We start from the raw sequence: 22,027 nt of genomic DNA, 5'->3' as shown, positions 1-22,027 counted from the left end.
AGAGAAACTTGCCGAAACCAGGGATCGAACCAGGGACCTTTAGATCTTCAGTCTAACGCTCTCCCAACTGAGCTATTTCGGCCAGGTCTGTGGTATTTAGCTTCCACCGGTTCCGGGAGATATGTCCTCAAAGATAAATCCTAAAAGCTTCCATTAAACACCCAAAAGGTAGCAACTGGCCCATGTCAGTGGAATCTGGAAATCCACTGTATCGTTATATCGGAACAATTCTCTCTTGGCAAAGGAGTTGAAACACAATTAACGATACTGCGAATTATCTTTTGAGGTGATCAGCCAAAAATCTTTGTGAATCGTGACTCAGAGAAACTTGCCGAAACCAGGGATCGAACCAGGGACCTTTAGATCTTCAGTCTAACGCTCTCCCAACTGAGCTATTTCGGCCAGGTCTGCGGTATTTCTTGGCAAAGGAGTTGAAACACAATTTACGATACTGCGAATTATCTTTTGAGGTGATCAGCCAAACACTTTTAGAATTGTGACGCAAGAGAAACTTGCCGAAACCAGGGATCGAACCAGGGACCTTTAGATCTTCAGTCTAACGCTCTCCCAACTGAGCTATTTCGGCCAGGTCTGCGGTATTTCTTGGCAAAGGAGTTGAAACACAATTTACGATACTGCGAATTATCTTTTGAGGTGATCAGCCAAACACTTTTAGAATTGTGACGCAAGAGAAACTTGCCGAAACCAGGGATCGAACCAGGGACCTTTAGATCTTCAGTCTAACGCTCTCCCAACTGAGCTATTTCGGCCAGGTCTGCGGTATTTCTTGGCAAAGGAGTTGAAACACAATTTACGATACTGCGAATTATCTTTTGAGGTGATCAGCCAAACACTTTTAGAATTGTGACGCAAGAGAAACTTGCCGAAACCAGGGATCGAACCAGGGACCTTTAGATCTTCAGTCTAACGCTCTCCCAACTGAGCTATTTCGGCCAGGTCTGTGGTATTTAGCTTCCACCGGTTCCGGGAGATATGTCCTCAAAGATAAATCCTAAAAGCTTCCATTAAACACCCAAAAGGTAGCAACTGGCCCATGTCAGTGGAATCTGGAAATCCACTGTATCGTTATATCGGAACAATTCTCTCTTGGCAAAGGAGTTGAAACACAATTAACGATACTGCGAATTATCTTTTGAGGTGATCAGCCAAAAATCGTTGTGAATCGTGACTCAGAGAAACTTGCCGAAACCAGGGATCGAACCAGGGACCTTTAGATCTTCAGTCTAACGCTCTCCCAACTGAGCTATTTCGGCCAGGTCTGCGGTATTTCTTGGCAAAGGAGTTGAAACACAATTTACGATACTGCGAATTATCTTTTGAGGTGATCAGCCAAACACTTTTAGAATTGTGACGCAAGAGAAACTTGCCGAAACCAGGGATCGAACCAGGGACCTTTAGATCTTCAGTCTAACGCTCTCCCAACTGAGCTATTTCGGCCAGGTCTGCGGTATTTCTTGGCAAAGGAGTTGAAACACAATTTACGATACTGCGAATTATCTTTTGAGGTGATCAGCCAAACACTTTTAGAATTGTGACGCAAGAGAAACTTGCCGAAACCAGGGATCGAACCAGGGACCTTTAGATCTTCAGTCTAACGCTCTCCCAACTGAGCTATTTCGGCCAGGTCTGCGGTATTTCTTGGCAAAGGAGTTGAAACACAATTTACGATACTGCGAATTATCTTTTGAGGTGATCAGCCAAACACTTTTAGAATTGTGACGCAAGAGAAACTTGCCGAAACCAGGGATCGAACCAGGGACCTTTAGATCTTCAGTCTAACGCTCTCCCAACTGAGCTATTTCGGCCAGGTCTGCGGTATTTCTTGGCAAAGGAGTTGAAACACAATTTACGATACTGCGAATTATCTTTTGAGGTGATCAGCCAAACACTTTTAGAATTGTGACGCAAGAGAAACTTGCCGAAACCAGGGATCGAACCAGGGACCTTTAGATCTTCAGTCTAACGCTCTCCCAACTGAGCTATTTCGGCCAGGTCTGCGGTATTTCTTGGCAAAGGAGTTGAAACACAATTTACGATACTGCGAATTATCTTTTGAGGTGATCAGCCAAACACTTTTAGAATTGTGACGCAAGAGAAACTTGCCGAAACCAGGGATCGAACCAGGGACCTTTAGATCTTCAGTCTAACGCTCTCCCAACTGAGCTATTTCGGCCAGGTCTGTGGTATTTAGCTTCCACCGGTTCCGGGAGATATGTCCTCAAAGATAAATCCTAAAAGCTTCCATTAAACACCCAAAAGGTAGCAACTGGCCCATGTCAGTGGAATCTGGAAATCCACTGTATCGTTATATCGGAACAATTCTCTCTTGGCAAAGGAGTTGAAACACAATTAACGATACTGCGAATTATCTTTTGAGGTGATCAGCCAAAAATCTTTGTGAATCGTGACTCAGAGAAACTTGCCGAAACCAGGGATCGAACCAGGGACCTTTAGATCTTCAGTCTAACGCTCTCCCAACTGAGCTATTTCGGCCAGGTCTGCGGTATTTCTTGGCAAAGGAGTTGAAACACAATTTACGATACTGCGAATTATCTTTTGAGGTGATCAGCCAAACACTTTTAGAATTGTGACGCAAGAGAAACTTGCCGAAACCAGGGATCGAACCAGGGACCTTTAGATCTTCAGTCTAACGCTCTCCCAACTGAGCTATTTCGGCCAGGTCTGCGGTATTTCTTGGCAAAGGAGTTGAAACACAATTTACGATACTGCGAATTATCTTTTGAGGTGATCAGCCAAACACTTTTAGAATTGTGACGCAAGAGAAACTTGCCGAAACCAGGGATCGAACCAGGGACCTTTAGATCTTCAGTCTAACGCTCTCCCAACTGAGCTATTTCGGCCAGGTCTGCGGTATTTCTTGGCAAAGGAGTTGAAACACAATTTACGATACTGCGAATTATCTTTTGAGGTGATCAGCCAAACACTTTTAGAATTGTGACGCAAGAGAAACTTGCCGAAACCAGGGATCGAACCAGGGACCTTTAGATCTTCAGTCTAACGCTCTCCCAAATGAGCTATTTCGGCCAGGTCTGTGGTATTTAGCTTCCACCGGTTCCGGGAGATATGTCCTCAAAGATAAATCCTAAAAGCTTCCATTAAACACCCAAAAGGTAGCAACTGGCCCATGTCAGTGGAATCTGGAAATCCACTGTATCGTTATATCGGAACAATTCTCTCTTGGCAAAGGAGTTGAAACACAATTAACGATACTGCGAATTATCTTTTGAGGTGATCAGCCAAAAATCTTTGTGAATCGTGACTCAGAGAAACTTGCCGAAACCAGGGATCGAACCAGGGACCTTTAGATCTTCAGTCTAACGCTCTCCCAACTGAGCTATTTCGGCCAGGTCTGCGGTATTTCTTGGCAAAGGAGTTGAAACACAATTTACGATACTGCGAATTATCTTTTGAGGTGATCAGCCAAACACTTTTAGAATTGTGACGCAAGAGAAACTTGCCGAAACCAGGGATCGAACCAGGGACCTTTAGATCTTCAGTCTAACGCTCTCCCAACTGAGCTATTTCGGCCAGGTCTGCGGTATTTCTTGGCAAAGGAGTTGAAACACAATTTACGATACTGCGAATTATCTTTTGAGGTGATCAGCCAAACACTTTTAGAATTGTGACGCAAGAGAAACTTGCCGAAACCAGGGATCGAACCAGGGACCTTTAGATCTTCAGTCTAACGCTCTCCCAACTGAGCTATTTCGGCCAGGTCTGTGGTATTTAGCTTCCACCGGTTCCGGGAGATATGTCCTCAAAGATAAATCCTAAAAGCTTCCATTAAACACCCAAAAGGTAGCAACTGGCCCATGTCAGTGGAATCTGGAAATCCACTGTATCGTTATATCGGAACAATTCTCTCTTGGCAAAGGAGTTGAAACACAATTAACGATACTGCGAATTATCTTTTGAGGTGATCAGCCAAAAATCTTTGTGAATCGTGACTCAGAGAAACTTGCCGAAACCAGGGATCGAACCAGGGACCTTTAGATCTTCAGTCTAACGCTCTCCCAACTGAGCTATTTCGGCCAGGTCTGCGGTATTTCTTGGCAAAGGAGTTGAAACACAATTTACGATACTGCGAATTATCTTTTGAGGTGATCAGCCAAACACTTTTAGAATTGTGACGCAAGAGAAACTTGCCGAAACCAGGGATCGAACCAGGGACCTTTAGATCTTCAGTCTAACGCTCTCCCAACTGAGCTATTTCGGCCAGGTCTGCGGTATTTCTTGGCAAAGGAGTTGAAACACAATTTACGATACTGCGAATTATCTTTTGAGGTGATCAGCCAAACACTTTTAGAATTGTGACGCAAGAGAAACTTGCCGAAACCAGGGATCGAACCAGGGACCTTTAGATCTTCAGTCTAACGCTCTCCCAACTGAGCTATTTCGGCCAGGTCTGCGGTATTTCTTGGCAAAGGAGTTGAAACACAATTTACGATACTGCGAATTATCTTTTGAGGTGATCAGCCAAACACTTTTAGAATTGTGACGCAAGAGAAACTTGCCGAAACCAGGGATCGAACCAGGGACCTTTAGATCTTCAGTCTAACGCTCTCCCAACTGAGCTATTTCGGCCAGGTCTGTGGTATTTAGCTTCCACCGGTTCCGGGAGATATGTCCTCAAAGATAAATCCTAAAAGCTTCCATTAAACACCCAAAAGGTAGCAACTGGCCCATGTCAGTGGAATCTGGAAATCCACTGTATCGTTATATCGGAACAATTCTCTCTTGGCAAAGGAGTTGAAACACAATTAACGATACTGCGAATTATCTTTTGAGGTGATCAGCCAAAAATCGTTGTGAATCGTGACTCAGAGAAACTTGCCGAAACCAGGGATCGAACCAGGGACCTTTAGATCTTCAGTCTAACGCTCTCCCAACTGAGCTATTTCGGCCAGGTCTGCGGTATTTCTTGGCAAAGGAGTTGAAACACAATTTACGATACTGCGAATTATCTTTTGAGGTGATCAGCCAAACACTTTTAGAATTGTGACGCAAGAGAAACTTGCCGAAACCAGGGATCGAACCAGGGACCTTTAGATCTTCAGTCTAACGCTCTCCCAACTGAGCTATTTCGGCCAGGTCTGTGGTATTTAGCTTCCACCGGTTCCGGGAGATATGTCCTCAAAGATAAATCCTAAAAGCTTCCATTAAACACCCAAAAGGTAGCAACTGGCCCATGTCAGTGGAATCTGGAAATCCACTGTATCGTTATATCGGAACAATTCTCTCTTGGCAAAGGAGTTGAAACACAATTAACGATACTGCGAATTATCTTTTGAAGTGATCAGCCAAAAATCTTTGTGAATCGTGACTCAGAGAAACTTGCCGAAACCAGGGATCGAACCAGGGACCTTTAGATCTTCAGTCTAACGCTCTCCCAACTGAGCTATTTCGGCCAGGTCTGCGGTATTTCTTGGCAAAGGAGTTGAAACACAATTTACGATACTGCGAATTATCTTTTGAGGTGATCAGCCAAACACTTTTAGAATTGTGACGCAAGAGAAACTTGCCAAAACCAGGGATCGAACCAGGGACCTTTAGATCTTCAGTCTAACGCTCTCCCAACTGAGCTATTTCGGCCAGGTCTGCGGTATTTCTTGGCAAAGGAGTTGAAACACAATTTACGATACTGCGAATTATCTTTTGAGGTGATCAGCCAAACACTTTTAGAATTGTGACGCAAGAGAAACTTGCCGAAACCAGGGATCGAACCAGGGACCTTTAGATCTTCAGTCTAACGCTCTCCCAACTGAGCTATTTCGGCCAGGTCTGCGGTATTTCTTGGCAAAGGAGTTGAAACACAATTTACGATACTGCGAATTATCTTTTGAGGTGATCAGCCAAACACTTTTAGAATTGTGACGCAAGAGAAACTTGCCGAAACCAGGGATCGAACCAGGGACCTTTAGATCTTCAGTCTAACGCTCTCCCAACTGAGCTATTTCGGCCAGGTCTGTGGTATTTAGCTTCCACCGGTTCCGGGAGATATGTCCTCAAAGATAAATCCTAAAAGCTTCCATTAAACACCCAAAAGGTAGCAACTGGCCCATGTCAGTGGAATCTGGAAATCCACTGTATCGTTATATCGGAACAATTCTCTCTTGGCAAAGGAGTTGAAACACAATTAACGATACTGCGAATTATCTTTTGAGGTGATCAGCCAAAAATCGTTGTGAATCGTGACTCAGAGAAACTTGCCGAAACCAGGGATCGAACCAGGGACCTTTAGATCTTCAGTCTAACGCTCTCCCAACTGAGCTATTTCGGCCAGGTCTGCGGTATTTCTTGGCAAAGGAGTTGAAACACAATTTACGATACTGCGAATTATCTTTTGAGGTGATCAGCCAAACACTTTTAGAATTGTGACGCAAGAGAAACTTGCCGAAACCAGGGATCGAACCAGGGACCTTTAGATCTTCAGTCTAACGCTCTCCCAACTGAGCTATTTCGGCCAGGTCTGCGGTATTTCTTGGCAAAGGAGTTGAAACACAATTTACGATACTGCGAATTATCTTTTGAGGTGATCAGCCAAACACTTTTAGAATTGTGACGCAAGAGAAACTTGCCGAAACCAGGGATCGAACCAGGGACCTTTAGATCTTCAGTCTAACGCTCTCCCAACTGAGCTATTTCGGCCAGGTCTGCGGTATTTCTTGGCAAAGGAGTTGAAACACAATTTACGATACTGCGAATTATCTTTTGAGGTGATCAGCCAAACACTTTTAGAATTGTGACGCAAGAGAAACTTGCCGAAACCAGGGATCGAACCAGGGACCTTTAGATCTTCAGTCTAACGCTCTCCCAACTGAGCTATTTCGGCCAGGTCTGCGGTATTTCTTGGCAAAGGAGTTGAAACACAATTTACGATACTGCGAATTATCTTTTGAGGTGATCAGCCAAACACTTTTAGAATTGTGACGCAAGAGAAACTTGCCGAAACCAGGGATCGAACCAGGGACCTTTAGATCTTCAGTCTAACGCTCTCCCAACTGAGCTATTTCGGCCAGGTCTGTGGTATTTAGCTTCCACCGGTTCCGGGAGATATGTCCTCAAAGATAAATCCTAAAAGCTTCCATTAAACACCCAAAAGGTAGCAACTGGCCCATGTCAGTGGAATCTGGAAATCCACTGTATCGTTATATCGGTACAATTCTCTCTTGGCAAAGGAGTTGAAACACAATTAACGATACTGCGAATTATCTTTTGAGGTGATCAGCCAAAAACCGTTGTGAATCGTGACTCAGAGAAACTTGCCGAAACCAGGGATCGAACCAGGGACCTTTAGATCTTCAGTCTAACGCTCTCCCAACTGAGCTATTTCGGCCAGGTCTGCGGTATTTCTTGGCAAAGGAGTTGAAACACAATTTACGATACTGCGAATTATCTTTTGAGGTGAACAGCCAAACACTTTTAAAATTGTGACGCAAGAGAATCTTGCCGAAACCAGGGATCGAACCAGGGACCTTTAGATCTTCAGTCTAACACTCTCCCAACTGAGCTATTTCGGCCAGGTCTGCGGTATTTCTTGGCAAAGGAGTTGAAACACAATTTACGATACTGCGAATTATCTTTTGAGGTGAACAGCCAAACACTTTTAAAATTGTGACGCAAGAGAATCTTGCCGAAACCAGGGATCGAACCAGGGACCTTTAGATCTTCAGTCTAACGCTCTCCCAACTGAGCTATTTCGGCCAGGTCTGTGGTATTTCTTGGCAAAGGAGTTGAAACACAAATTACGATACTGCGAATTATCTTTTGGGGTGATCAGCCAAACACTTTTAGAATTGTGACGCAAGAGAAACTTGCCGAAACCAGGGATCGAACCAGGGACCTTTAGATCTTCAGTCTAACGCTCTCCCAACTGAGCTATTTCGGCCAGGTCTGCAGCAATTCTTGGCAAAGGAGTTGAAACACAATTGATGATACTGCGAATTATCTTTTTTTAACGGGCTCCAATTTGACAACAGAGTGGTCACCCGAAGAAATCAATACGATAATACCATACCCAATCGAAACGATTACTGGGGAGCTATTACTTTTAAACACTATTGCTCCATAGTCCCTGGAGATTTTTCAAGGCCATTATGTGCTGTAGTAGGCTACAGTAAAAATGTAATGTTTTGCTCCGTTATTTCTTATTCTCCAAATGTTAGGAATCAGACTCTAAGTGATACAGTAGCTTCACTCAGTTAGGCACGGACGGCCATGAAATATATTATAAACACAAACCAAAGGCATAAAGGTATTTCCAAGAACTTAAGTCTACATAAGACATCAATGAAATTAGTGTGACACTGTGGGAAAGCTTCTGCATTACAGCATAGTACGGGTCTGGTGTCCAGCCAAACAGTGTGCTATGACCCTATAAATAACCTTGTCAAAGCGGTTAATGTTACTCATGGAACAAGATGCATGTACATGCATCATGATGCAGATTGATGCAATTTGTTTTCTTGTTCATTCATTTACACATGATAAGCATATAAAATCTCTGAGTATTTGAAATCAATTGAGCTTTGAAATGTGATTTATGTTTAGATTTAAAATATTGTAGAGGATGCAAACTTATCATTAATTGACGATTTAAAAAATAATCCCTCCACCAAGTATCATTCATTCATTCATTGTCTTTTTATTCACAAAGTCATTGTTACCCAAATATCTGACCTACGTTGGCATGCCAATGGAGGGCTGACAGTTGGTATGCAGAAGATAGACCACGTCGTCATGCCATTGGTAGACCGAAGGTCGGTATGACAATGATAAACCGACGGTGGGAAGCCATTGGTGGACGCATGCCATTGGCGCATGCCGTTGTTATGCATCGGCACGCCAATAGTAGATGGCTGCTGCCATGGCAGTGTTAGACCGACTGCCAGCAAGCCAACGCTAAATGGACAGTCGCTATGTGAAAGGTGGAGTCCTAGCTGGGAGTGAGCCTTAGCTCCTAAGATGTAGAACAGAGGAGAGTAGAGTAGGGTATTACTTTATTAATCCCCAAGGGGAAATTCAATTTCAGCAGCAGGTGTACACAGGACCTGTTAGGAATTCTTGGATTCAAGTGTGATGTGTGGAGTCAAGACATGAGATGAGATCACTGGTGTCTTTCAATAATTTAATACAATGTGCACACAAGGGAGAGATACAGCAAAGTAGGAAGGATCTCTGAGGAGCCAAAGGCCGGTCCTCAGGTTTAAGCTTAATTACAAGCAGTGGAAAAGTACCGGAGACAAGCACATCTAATGACCTCGCTCAGCCCCCCTCTTGCTTTACCATGCTGAGTATGGGAATGGCACCAGCAGCTTGGCCTCAGCCTTCTGGGGACAGAGAGACAAGAGGGCCTGATCGAGCAGTCTATAACTGATCTGACAACTGTAATACTAATGCATCATGTGACTTATTAATCAACCAGAATCACTACTGTCATCAGACCACATGCAAAAAACAAACAATCAACACAGGACAATACACACCCAAAAGCCACTAACCACAAATAAGTTCAGTGCCATATCACAAGACTAATATTCAACATCAAGGAAACAGGGATCAACCAAGCACAAACGTGTGATACATTCCTCCAGCAACAGACTACAGTAAATCATTAAAACATTGTATAGCTGCTGGGATAAAATACCTCCTGAAGCTCTCTGTAGCACCTCAAGCACCTAGATAAAATGAGGCCACTCAATGTGCCCTGCTGCTGCATCATAATACAATGTAGGGGGTGGGCTTCCTGACTAATTATAGACTAGATTTTTAGCACCCTCCTCCTCTCAACTATGACCTCAAGGGGATTGAGCACTAAGCCAATGGTGGAGCCAGCTTCACCAGCTTGTTGACCCTGTTAGTGTCCATCTTACTGATGTTACCCCACCCCCGAACACATAGCGGCATTAACGTCAAGGGTGCAGCTAGGAATTTTTTTGTTTCTAGGAGGAAGGCTTCTATCTGTTTTGAAAAAGCCTGTTTTTGTTCCCTTTTGGTCATTTCTTATACTGTACCTGTCTATGCAGATGGTGTTATATATAAAGCAATAAAGATAATCCATGTTAGTGCTCTTCCAAGCAACCACCTGAACACGTTTTTCATACCTTTATTAATCTGAACATTATATGTTGTCGTGACCATGTCCAGGAATTTCCCTGAAGAAAACAATCATGAAGCGCCTGCTCAGGACAACAATCAGGTGAAACAGGGTCAGCTGATACTGGACCGTGGCCAGTGGACTAACAAGTTGGAGTTCCTGCTGGCTGCGGCAGGATCCATGGTGGGGCTGGGAAACCTGTGGAGGTTCCCTTACCTGTGTTACAAAAATGGAGGAGGTAAGGAACCCTAGCAGAGACCGGCAGACTTCATGACAGCCTTTTGCTTGTATTATTTCTTACAAGGTCAATACTGTGATCCGCTTGACTGCAATGTCAACACTGTGGAAAGGATAACCTTGTTAGTTCTTAGCTAATTAGAATACTATGTGATGAGGTAGTACTGTACTATCCCCACACACAGTCTTGGTTCCATTTAGAATAGAGGGAGAACATCATTCTGACATTGAATAATCATAAAATTAAAATTATATTTTGATCTCCTCAATATGACTATGACATTATTGAAACATAGCCTCTGTGATGATTTGTTTTGATGTCCAAATTATATTATCTCAGCATGTGCATCACCTAAGGCTTATAACCCACAGGTGCATTCCTTGTTCCATATGTCCTGTTCCTGCTCTCCTGTGGGTTTCCTATGTTTCTACTGGAGACCAGCATGGGACAGTACACATCTCAGGGCTGCATTACCTGCTGGAGGCACTTCTGTCCTCTCTTTGAAGGTTGCTTTCAGGGAACTTCTTATTTAGTGGAATTTGAATCGAGATGTCTGTGCTGATTTGGTTGTAACTATGGGCAATATCCACGGGTCAAAATTGGCTTGCTGTTGTATATGAAGGACATTTCAAAGCTTTCAAGTCTCTCAACTATTCTACTTCAAAGTAATGTTTACCATGAACACTACAAGATTGTATAGTGACTGAAGAACTAAATGAAAATGTAGTTACTGATAGTACTTTAATCAACAGAGCACCTCTTGTTATTGGAAGCTACAATGATAGGGTATAATATAGGGAAATGTGCACTTAAATACATTTGCATTAATCAATTTCTAGATTAATTTTCTAGAATCATATGAGCTTACCCTCAAAGTGTGGTTTATTTTTAAACCCATTCAACAGAGCAAAGTCATTTGAACAAAAAGCAAGTAACTGATCTGAGTGGATGAAGCACAACATGTTAACAAAAACCCTGTCTGCCATTCTAGGGATTGGTTATGCCACACAGGTGGTCCTTGCCTATGCTGCGGTGTCATACATCATCATCCAGGCCTGGGCGTTCTTCTACCTGTTCTATTCCTTTAGTGCAGAGCTGCCCTGGGCCAGCTGCAGAAACGCCTGGAACACAGGTAGTATGCCATGGTGAGGGAAGGGTGGGATGGGATGGTTCATTTGGGATAATTTTGATGATTTAAATGTGAAACATATTTTAAACAAACAATATATTTGATGTTGTTATGCTAGTAATATGTTATATATAGATGGATGGTTCTAGATAGATTGATGTTATGAATAAAATCATAATGCTTCCGTATTTCTATTTTACATTGAAGAAGCTAGTTGGCTACTTGTCTGCAGAGTGTGTTCATTACATTTTGCTTAAGTCACTCTATCCACTAGATCCTGTAGATGGCAGTACGTGACATGCATGGTTGTAGCCTATTGCTTTGAGATTCACTTGGCCTTGTGCACAGATCTAGGAACAGCTTTCCCTCCCCACATTTTAGGCGTAATAAAACCACAATCCTAAATTAGGGTGTAGACAAATGGTTAATGGTTAGATAGTTTGCTCTTATATTTTCAAATGTGACCATAGTACAAGACACAACTTTTAGATTGACATGTTATTAAAGCATGTGTCATAACCACCAGAAAAAAGACAGCAGCCTTCAATAGTATCATGGGTTCATGGACCTACTGTATATTCTATTGACCTCACATGATCTTCTCTCCGGGCAATGTTTTAGTGCAAAATGTATCTTGTGAGGAATGCCTTTTTGTTAATGCCAGGTTGATCAGCCCCACTGAGCTGCTCAGTTTCTACATCAAACATTGTTTTTCTTTGATAGATATCTGTCCAAACCAAGGTTTTAATTTCCAGCCTATATTATGTTCAGTTCAGCCAGGACTCTCATGTTAAGTTTAACAATTTATTGTATGAAAATGATAATACATTTAGGCTGGATTGGATGCTTCCGCTGCTTAGAGCTCCCTGCCTGGAGTTAACAATCACAAAGCATACATGTGTATAAGATTGCAGGGAGCCCATAACTCAAAAGGTACATAGTGAGTAACCAAAGTGGGTGGAGGCTGGTGGTTTAACTGACCACTTACAAGTCTATCTCGTGAACATGTGACTGTACTGCATGCATGTGAACCAGCTGTCCTGTCACGGACAGCTGCACTGTTGCCTAAAGTGCCCTGCCAGAACTAACGCTATGCTCCAAAGCACTCCTGTGGAGCACAGGGGTCACCCAGTTACAAATGACATGAACTGCCAGGGTAGCATAACTGGATATCCGGATCTCCAGTTATGCTAACCTGTCAGCCACCATTTGTAACTGGATGCCCCCTGCTATATGGAGCCTTTTGATGTCAGTATGCTCCCATTCAGTTGTACCAATGGTAACCTGATTTATTCTGGCTGTTGGTTTTGGAATTTCTTTGATAGGTTTAACACACACACACATTAACAACATTGAACAACAGATGTATCAAATAAAACCCTGGGGTGTCTGTTGATTAGTTGATGAGTAAACAAAACTATGTCTCCACAGCTTCCATAATCTAAATGCTCTCATTCATTTTCTCCCACAGATGCATGTGTTGAATTTGACAAGAGGAATATGTCATCCAATTGGACAGTGCCTGTAAATGCCTCATCACCTGCGACAGAATTCTGGGAGTAAGTGTCATCTTCTTCCATTATGAAAATCTCTTGCACTTTGTTTAAAGATTGTTCTAACAATTTCTCAAATCACACTCTTCAGAAGAAGGGGTCATCGAAGGACTTACGTAGTTGTATTTGTTTTTTTACAGTTTTTACATATACATTTTATCTACAAGGTAATTTTATTTTTTAGAATTAAAAAAAATAAACATGATAATTTCAGTCATATAGTTCTTGAGATTTCGTTTTAATCCCCCCCCCCCCTTAGCTGCTCTCAGCCCATCCCACATCTCTCGATATACCGCCCTCTCTTGGTTTCCTTGTGCCATATATTTTTCAATTGTGCTGTAATGTCTCACATAGTTCCTGAAGCTTTCAATTCGTCGAGTTTGCACAGATTTTAAGAGTTTGCACAGATTTTAAGATAAAAAAATATATATTTTTGCTAAGTATAATTATATTGATTATTAATTGTCCATTAGATACTAAGTCATCCAATAGTGCTTTTATAAAGTTATTTTAGGATTAATATTTTTTTCCAGCCATTCCTGAACCTTAGACCAAAAGTCAAAAGTCAGTTATTTCACAAGCTTTCATATCAATCAGGAATGAGCGTTTGATTCAGACCACGACCACCCAGGAGATTTAGCATGGTATTGAATAATTAGGCACCTGCTTCTCCTTTATTTGCAATGTTTTTTTTCAGGTTGGTAATCTGAGGTGCTCTGTTCTCACATTACTTTTTTCCATTCACTATTGAAACTAAAAGACACATTTTGAGTGTGAGTGTCTCTAACCAGACTTGAGTGAGTGTCTTTTGTACAGCTGTTTCTGATTATAAATAATTATAATAATAATATCTGAAGTATCCTCTCATTATCTCTCATTATTAAATGGTGTTCAAATGTGTTAAGATACTGTTTGCTGTCTCATCAGGAGAAGGGTGTTGAACATCTCCGAAGGGATAGACCACGTTGGTAGTCTGCGTTGGGAGCTGGCTTTATGCCTCTTGCTGGCCTGGATACTGTGCTACTTCTGCGTCTGGAAGGGTGTGAAGTCTACTGGAAAGGTATACAGTGTACATGAGAATAAGGAGATAGGATGAAGTAGTTCTATATGAATAATACTGATTTTGAGAGTGTGGCATGATTTAGGCTCTTTTTAGTTATTGTATTTCCTCTTGATAGGTGGTGTACTTCACAACGACATTTCCTTATCTGATGTTGGTGGTTCTTTTGGCCCGGGGACTCACACTACCTGGAGCCATGGATGGGTTGAAGTTCTACCTATATCCTGACCCGGCACGCCTGGTTGACCCACAAGTAAGTGAGAGAGTAACAGTTAACACGTTCAACACTTAAACCAGGAAAATTAGGGAAGCTAGTGCGCAGGTTTTATGCATCATTTTCTAATGAATGATCAAGGCTAATCTGCAATAATATCTGTTCTGTGTCTCATTGTAGGTATGGATGGATGCTGGGGCACAGGTGCTCTTCTCCATTGGCATCTGTCAGGGGAGTCTGACTGCACTGGGAAGTTATAACCAGTACAATAATGATTGCTATAAGTGAGTGCTTCCATTATTTTCCTGTTTCTTTATGATATTTTCATATCACCTTTAAAAATGTATTATTATCTTGTATAACAAAGCCATTGTTATATAATTAAACGAAGGTTTTGTCACTTTGTCATTATCCAAAATATAGCTGAAAAATATTCTGAAGTGTTTCGAAGTAAATTACTCTGCACTCTTCAATAAGCCATGGTGTCCTTATCCTGGAAGTGCAGGTTTGGGCTGATCTTACTTTTTCTCTTTTAGGGACACCTTTGTTCTTTGTTTGGTGAATGGTGGGTCAAGCTTTGTGGCTGGGTTTGCCATCTTCTCTGTGTTGGGCTTCATGTCCTATGAACAGGGACTGCCCATATCAGAAGTGGTAGCATCAGGTAAATTGACAGTATAATCCCATAGATCATAGGCTTGACAAGAATTAACAAATGTGGTGTGTGGGTGCTCTTGCCTTGTTTTAACATATGTAATCACAGAAGGGGTGCTCAGTTATTGAACTAAATTGGTTAAAAATGTATTCAGCAGGAAACTTTAACACAGATTAATTTCATGTCACTTCTCAGATATCATTGAGACGCAATAATATCTGAGAATAGACATGAAATGAATCTGTGCACGTTGATGCAGGTCCTGGCCTGGCGTTCATTGCCTACCCTCGGGCAGTTGCCATGATGCCTTTACCCCAGCTGTGGTCCCTATGCTTCTTTCTTATGGTCATCCTGCTTGGTGCGGACACACAGGTGAGACGATGACAAAGGTTGACTGAAGTTGTACCGTTTTAGCTGGACAACTAAAGCAGTATAGCATTATTTGTTGTCTGTCTTCACTGTTTATCACAGCTATTAAACTATTCTCGTGAGAACATAATATAATCAGAGGGCAAAATGTTGATCATGATTGAAAGTAGAGGGTGACCTTGACTCTCTGAACAGTTTGTAGGTCTGGAGTGCCTGATGACATCAGTGACAGACATGTTCCCCACAGTGTTTCGGAGAGGGTACCGTCGAGAGTTGCTGCTGCTCGCTCTCTGCTCCGTCTGCTTCCTCCTGGGTCTCCTCCTGGTCACAGAGGTGTGTGGATCACTAGACTTTCTCTCTCCCATTATCCCTGCTGCGTTAGTATGGTCTAACCGCTGAATTACTGGCTGAATGAATAAACAGTGAATTAATGGTCTAAAACGTTCAACAATGTAAAGTGAATGTTACTTGGAATACTTGGTAGCATAATCCATCATTTATAACATTAATATCAATATACCAGCTTTGAATGGGGCAGTATTGTTCAATGTTTCACAATGCGCAGGTAGAGCCTATACTGAATGACCCTCTCTGCTCTTTTGCAGGGGGGCTTGTATTATCTCCAACTTTTCGATCACTATGTGTGCAGTGGGAACAATCTCTTTCTTCTCTCTGTCTGTCAGTCGTTAGTGATTGGGTGGATTTATGGTAAGTCAGTCCTCTCTCTCAGTGTGGGGAGGTGGGTGTGGTTGTTGTTCTCCACTTGGTGTATGAGGAGGAGGAGCAGCTTTGTTATGAAGGCCTTCACCAAGCTGCACATCTTATACGCTGGCTGATTTGCAAAATCTCGGATTTCAGATCCCACACCCTTTTCAGTACTTTCCCCAAGTTGAGCCATCTGACATTTGTGTGGTAGCCCAAGTCAGAGTGCTCAGACTCCGACTCCTCCAACAGTGAGACAAACTGCCTGTGGTTTAATGCTCTCGCTCTGATAAAGTTAACCACCTTTGTGACTGTGTCCACAACATGACAAATTTTAAGGACAGATTTACAGAGCACTTCCGAATGAATAATGAAATATCCAGAGCAGAAACAATATTTTCTGCTCTGGATTTACCTCTGCTACTTGATCTTGGATCCTTTTTAAAAGACCAACATTTTTACCGGTTAAATAATGGCACCCATCAGTTGTAACACTAGCTAACCTTCTCCAACTTGGCAAATTGGCAACGCATTTATTGACCTCCTCTAACAAGTCTTTCCCTGTGCCTTTCATTGACTCCATCGACGCAAGTTCTTCGGTAAGTTCAAATTCTGTGGTTGTCCCTCGTAGGAAGATCAACAGCTGGGCTGTGTCTCACACATTGCAGCTCTTGTCTAGGTCTAGAGAGAACATTCTTTGATTAATTCTCCCTTAGAGAATGGCTTGTTGTTTTTTGCTATTTTGTGGGACAGCACATAGCTAGCTTTGTTGACGTTATCTTAGGTTGCATTGAGTCTGTAAAAAGTCCTTGCTGTTTGAGCATTTTAGCTTGCAACTCCTGCAATATCCTGACTTTCTCCTCAGGTGATATATTCTTGTATTTGTCTGGATGTTTTTTCTCGAAGTGACGGCTCACATTGTAATCTTTGAATACAGCGATGGCCTCCTTACAAACCAACCACACAGCTTTACCTGACACGTCAGCAAATAAATATTTTGAAGTTCATTCCTTGTTAAACACCCTGTATTTGGTGTCAACCTTTCGTTTCTTGGACTCATTTTGTAAGCTAGCAAGACTGCATGGCACACTGAATGTCACTCAATCTTTTTAATGTGCGTTTCTGATGTTGGGGCCATAGCAACGCATCTTGGCAACTAGAGGCTATTTTCAGAATAAAAGCCCATTGACTATTTTGCGTGTGACTTTTATTTTAAGATTTTGACCATTCTGCAGCTGGAAATGTTGCTTTTGCGAGTTTGTTTTGTTCTTAACCATCTTGCGGGCCGCCCAGAACCGGCTTGTGGGCTGGATGTGACCCATGGTCCGGATGTCGGCCAGGTCTGGTCTAAACTAATGACTGTTTGTAAATGGCTTATAACTGAATAATAAACAACTAACTAACTGAATAATATGAACAAATTATAAACCATTTATAAACCCTTTACAAATGTGAGCTTAATGTAAAGTTTTACCAGGATTTTCATGCGGAATAAAGATTTTGTGGTTCAGTGGGATTGAGACTGGATAGGAAAGTAGCCTACAGTTGTTATCAGGGGTGTAAGAAGTATATTTTGTGGGGGGGTGCTGCCTAAAATGTTGTGAGGGGGTGATGATGTCATATGACGCAACGGCAGTAGGGAGTCAGCTCGACCATTCGCCATGTTTTATTTCAGCTTACAATGTGTTATAATGTGTTATAATGTGTTATAATGGGCATGTGGAGATGATGACATGAACAGAGAACCGGAGCCTGGCCACGCCCACACACAACACAAACACACAGACACAGACAGAGAGGGAGGCACTGGCACCGACTAGGAGGAAGTGGAGGGCGTGACTCAATTAACATATGAGAGTGGAGAATAAATTCATGATTTAAGTTTGAATAGAATGAATCCCAATGTTGTGTTACAGGTGCGGATCGTCTCTATGACAACATCGAAGATATGATAGGGTATCGTCCCTGGCCAATAATGAAGTATTGCTGGCTTTATGTTTCTCCTATGGTCTGTTTGGTGAGTGGTCGGGCCTCAGATGACCCATAAATCTCTTCATCATTATAACATCTCTCATTGTTTCCGCAACAACAATAATTTCACTGACAATATTCTGTATGATTGCTAAATGCACTGAATTTATATGAATTAGAGAATGATGATGAATTAGAGAATGATATGCGTTATATGTGTTTCCTTTCAGGGTACCTTCATATTTTCTGTTGTAAAGTACAAGCCTTTAAAGTTCAACCAGATGTATGTGTACCCTGACTGGGCATACGCATTAGGCTGGTGCCTTGGGCTCTTCTGTGTTTTCCTTGTGCCCCTATGGATCATCTTTAAGGTTTCCCAGTCTAAAGGGACACCCTGGCAGGTAAGTGTTGTTATGGTCAGAGCTAAGGAACCCAAGCGCAGGACACAGAATTGGGTTTTAATGAGGGAATAGGGGAAAACGGAGTAGCAGGGTGGAAATGTATGAAGATAAAATTCCACCTCTGTGATATTTCACTAGAGGCTATCACAAATGGCATTTTTGCATCATAGCTTTAGATAATTCAAAATATTGACTTTGGGAGTTCTGAAATCATCCAGTGTTGCAATGATCCAATGCTGCAATGATATTACTGAAATGTCATTTAGATTTTTAGATGACCCCTCTTTGTAATGTATGTTTCTTTGATTATGTTTTATCGACAACCTACTTCCACAGAGCATCAAACAGCTCTGTCACCCTGAAATCAACAAGACCCTCAACCTGAAGCAAACTCCGGAGAGATGCCCTTTGAACCCAGACCCTATTCTAATTCCTCACTCAAATGAGTACAAGGGAAGTAGTGTAGTTGAGCTAGAGATGCAAATTTGATAATTTGTTAATTTCAAACATGATATACTGTATATATTAAAAAAATGTAAAATGATATTTATGGATTGTGTTCACCCAGGCTTTTTGATCTCGGACCACTTTACATGTGTGGGGTAATTCATCTTATGCCTAACAAATACAGTATGTTTAGGGCTTTTCATAGAGGGTCTATTTCTGCTGCTGTGTTTTTTTAATATCCTCTTAAGCCGGAGAGGGCCATAATTGGTCCCAAATGCTGGTTTAATTTGATTGTTAATTTGATTATTCACTATCTCCTTGTCATGTGTAGTATGTTATTCTGAACTATGATCTGAGCATATCTACATAAAACTTCAAGGTGTTACCCATCAAATGGCATCTTGCTTTTTCATCTGATCATCATATGCAAGACCCATTTAGTTGTTACCGTCATTCTGTTACCGGATGTAAATCAATATATCATAAGATAGCTAACACCCTATAAAAAACCCAAGGAGAGATAGAGGAAGGGTCATTCCATTATCGAACTTTGAAGCTGCATAGTCCGTAAAGTAAATGTTTTTTTTGTTTTTTTTCAGTTGGAATTGTTAGAAGTAGTCCTTGTGCATAGAGTTGTACAGTTTGTTAAACTTGGCTATGAAGGGGTTTTGTTTGGCATACGTTTGAAAGTGAAAACATTTGTCCCAGGGTCATTCTGTTACAGTGGAATTGCCCATATTTGGTTGAGAATTTAAAGGCCCACTTTATGTTTTTAGCTGATACTGTATATGACATCCTGGGCTTCACAATGGTATTGCTCAATGATTCAAGTCAGAAAATTACCATTTAGGCCAATGTATGTGTATTTTGGGCATTCAATGAAATTTCTTAGCTCCTCCTAGAACGATTTCCCACACGCAGTGACGTATGTTATTCAAACAACCTTTCGACACCTTTTATTGAGAATTGCTCCTAGCTATATTTCGATGCTCTCTATGTATCTAACTAGCTCCATGAATGGCAACGTCAACAGATTTGCCACATTCTTTTTCAAGTATTTTTTTCAAGAAAAAATAGGGAGCACAATTGGCTAGCATGGGCCTTTACGACTCAATGTAATGCAATTACCGTAAAACTTATATTAGTAGACCAGGCGTTTATTTGCTTTAACCACGGAGTGCACCTGGCACGTATTGGAGACAGGCCGTTATTGGAGACACCCTCCTCTGTTGCCAAACTGCCGCTCACACCCGCAATATGACAAAGCTACATCTATACCACACTGAGAACGAATATCCATCAACATTACAGGAAAATTATTAGCCTACTATAAATCAGTCAAAACCTTCATCTTTGATAGATATGGTAATTTATTCTCGGTTCCATACAAAGCTGCTGCTGTCAGACTAGAATACTACCAGTAATGTTGCAATGGTCGCCCAGAATGAAATGCCTAATCATCTGCTAATATCAACAGAGATAAGATACCTGTAAACTATTTATTTTGACCCGGCATGTATAAGGGACCGGACTTCGTCGCCCATGTTCTCCATGCGTCTGCCCAGTCAATACAGTGTGTATCACATGTTGATTTGGTAAGTAATGATGACAAGACCTCCTTTTCACCATTCAACAGACTTTATTTAATCTTGAATTTCAGCAAATAAATAATGCCTTTATGACAATATATACGTATATGATGCAAATAAATGCTACTAACAATATGAGTAGAATAAGTTTATAATGCAACAGTCCCCTGGAACCCCATGTTGGCACAGTGAATTGAACTAAATTCACAGTTTGCAGACCTGGGTCAAATACATCTGCCAAATATTTTAAAATACTTGAGCTTCTTGATTTGGCTTGCCTGGTACAATGGAACCAATGGAATTGTCACAAAAGTCCAAACCTCAAGCAAAATCAAGCACACCGCAAATACTTGTCATGCTGTATGTATATAATCTAGGTCTGCTGTTAAGACAATTAACTGCAAAGAAATTCTTAAAGCATTTCAGTTTAATACTGCATTACAGCAAGCAGCCAAGTTAGCTTTTTCATCAACATAGTGCATATACAACATCAAATCTGCACTGATAACAATGATAATAGCTTATAACCATAATCATAATAACATGATTCAGCAGGAGCAGTAAAATGTACAATCATTGCGTGCTATAAGCGTGACGACATTCAGGTCCTCACCCTTTCTCCATGTCATTCAATATCAAGTGGAAATACACATCCGAAACGGCAAAGAACAATATGAAACGCTGGCTTTGTCATTTTACATTTAATGAATGAATTACTGAGGCAACAAGAGTGGAAACATGAAGATACATTACATAATGCAATGTTATATTTTGGCACTGAATTATTGTATACATAAGCCTGAAAATTCAACCAAATATTTACATTCAATTTGTTTGTGTGTATATATATATACAGTATGCTACGTAAGGAATGGGACAATGGAGCATTTTTTCTTCTTTTGGCTCTATACTCCAAAAGTTTGGATTTCAAATCAAACAATTACAATGAGGTTCAAGTAGAGATTTTCAGCTTTTATTTGAGGGTATTTGTGTATGTATTTGTTTCACTATTTATAAATGACAACATTTGTTATACATAGTCCCCCCTGTTTCAGGGCACCAAAAGGCTCAGGAAGACTTCTACAGTCGATGACCGAAGAATGCTCACCATAATTAAGAAAAATACCTACAAAATACTGTCCCAGAGATCAGGAACACTCTGTAGGAGGTAGGCGTGAATGTGTCAGACTACCATCCGCAGACCACCAACAGCAGAATCAGAGGCTACACTGCAAGGTGTAAACCACTAGTTATCCTCAAAACGGATGGTCAGGATACAGTTTGCTAAAAAGTACATACAAAGCCTGCAAAGAACTGGCTAACTTGTATTCATTGATGGTATAACTGCTGACAGCAGCAGCAGAATGTATTCTGAAGTGTACAGAAATATCTTGTCTGCTCAAGTACAAGCAAATGCCTCCAAATTAATCATACAGTAAGACAATGGCCCAAAACATACTGCTATGGCAATTAGGACGTTTTTCAGGGCCAAAAAGTAGAAAGTTCTTGACTGGCCAAGTCAATCTTCAGATTTAAACAGTAATTGTTTGATTTAAAATCCAAA

The 22,027-nt window shown here is 41.4% G+C and overlaps 1 protein-coding gene across 1 annotated transcript; it reads left to right on the top strand.

Annotated features, from left to right (window-relative positions):
• Window positions 1–10,180: 10,180 nt before the first annotated feature.
• LOC310809877 (sodium- and chloride-dependent GABA transporter 2-like) lies at window positions 10,181–18,916 on the top strand (the record flags this gene model as incomplete). Its single annotated transcript, XM_083677397.1, has 14 exons — window positions 10,181–10,376; window positions 10,748–10,882; window positions 11,368–11,508; window positions 12,977–13,064; window positions 13,986–14,118; window positions 14,237–14,371; window positions 14,513–14,616; window positions 14,869–14,993; window positions 15,244–15,356; window positions 15,549–15,686; window positions 15,959–16,061; window positions 17,972–18,072; window positions 18,257–18,427; window positions 18,764–18,916. The coding sequence occupies 14 exons, from the start codon at window positions 10,181–10,183 to the stop codon at window positions 18,914–18,916; spliced, it is 1,836 nt and encodes a 611-aa protein (XP_083533523.1).
• Window positions 18,917–22,027: the final 3,111 nt, after the last annotated feature.

This window comes from Argentina silus (assembly GCF_951799395.1).
Source record: "Argentina silus genome assembly, chromosome: 9".
Lineage (NCBI taxonomy): Eukaryota > Metazoa > Chordata > Actinopteri > Argentiniformes > Argentinidae > Argentina > Argentina silus.
The sequence above is the reverse complement of the archived record's forward strand: the minus strand, read 5'-3'. Positions and strand labels throughout refer to the sequence as shown.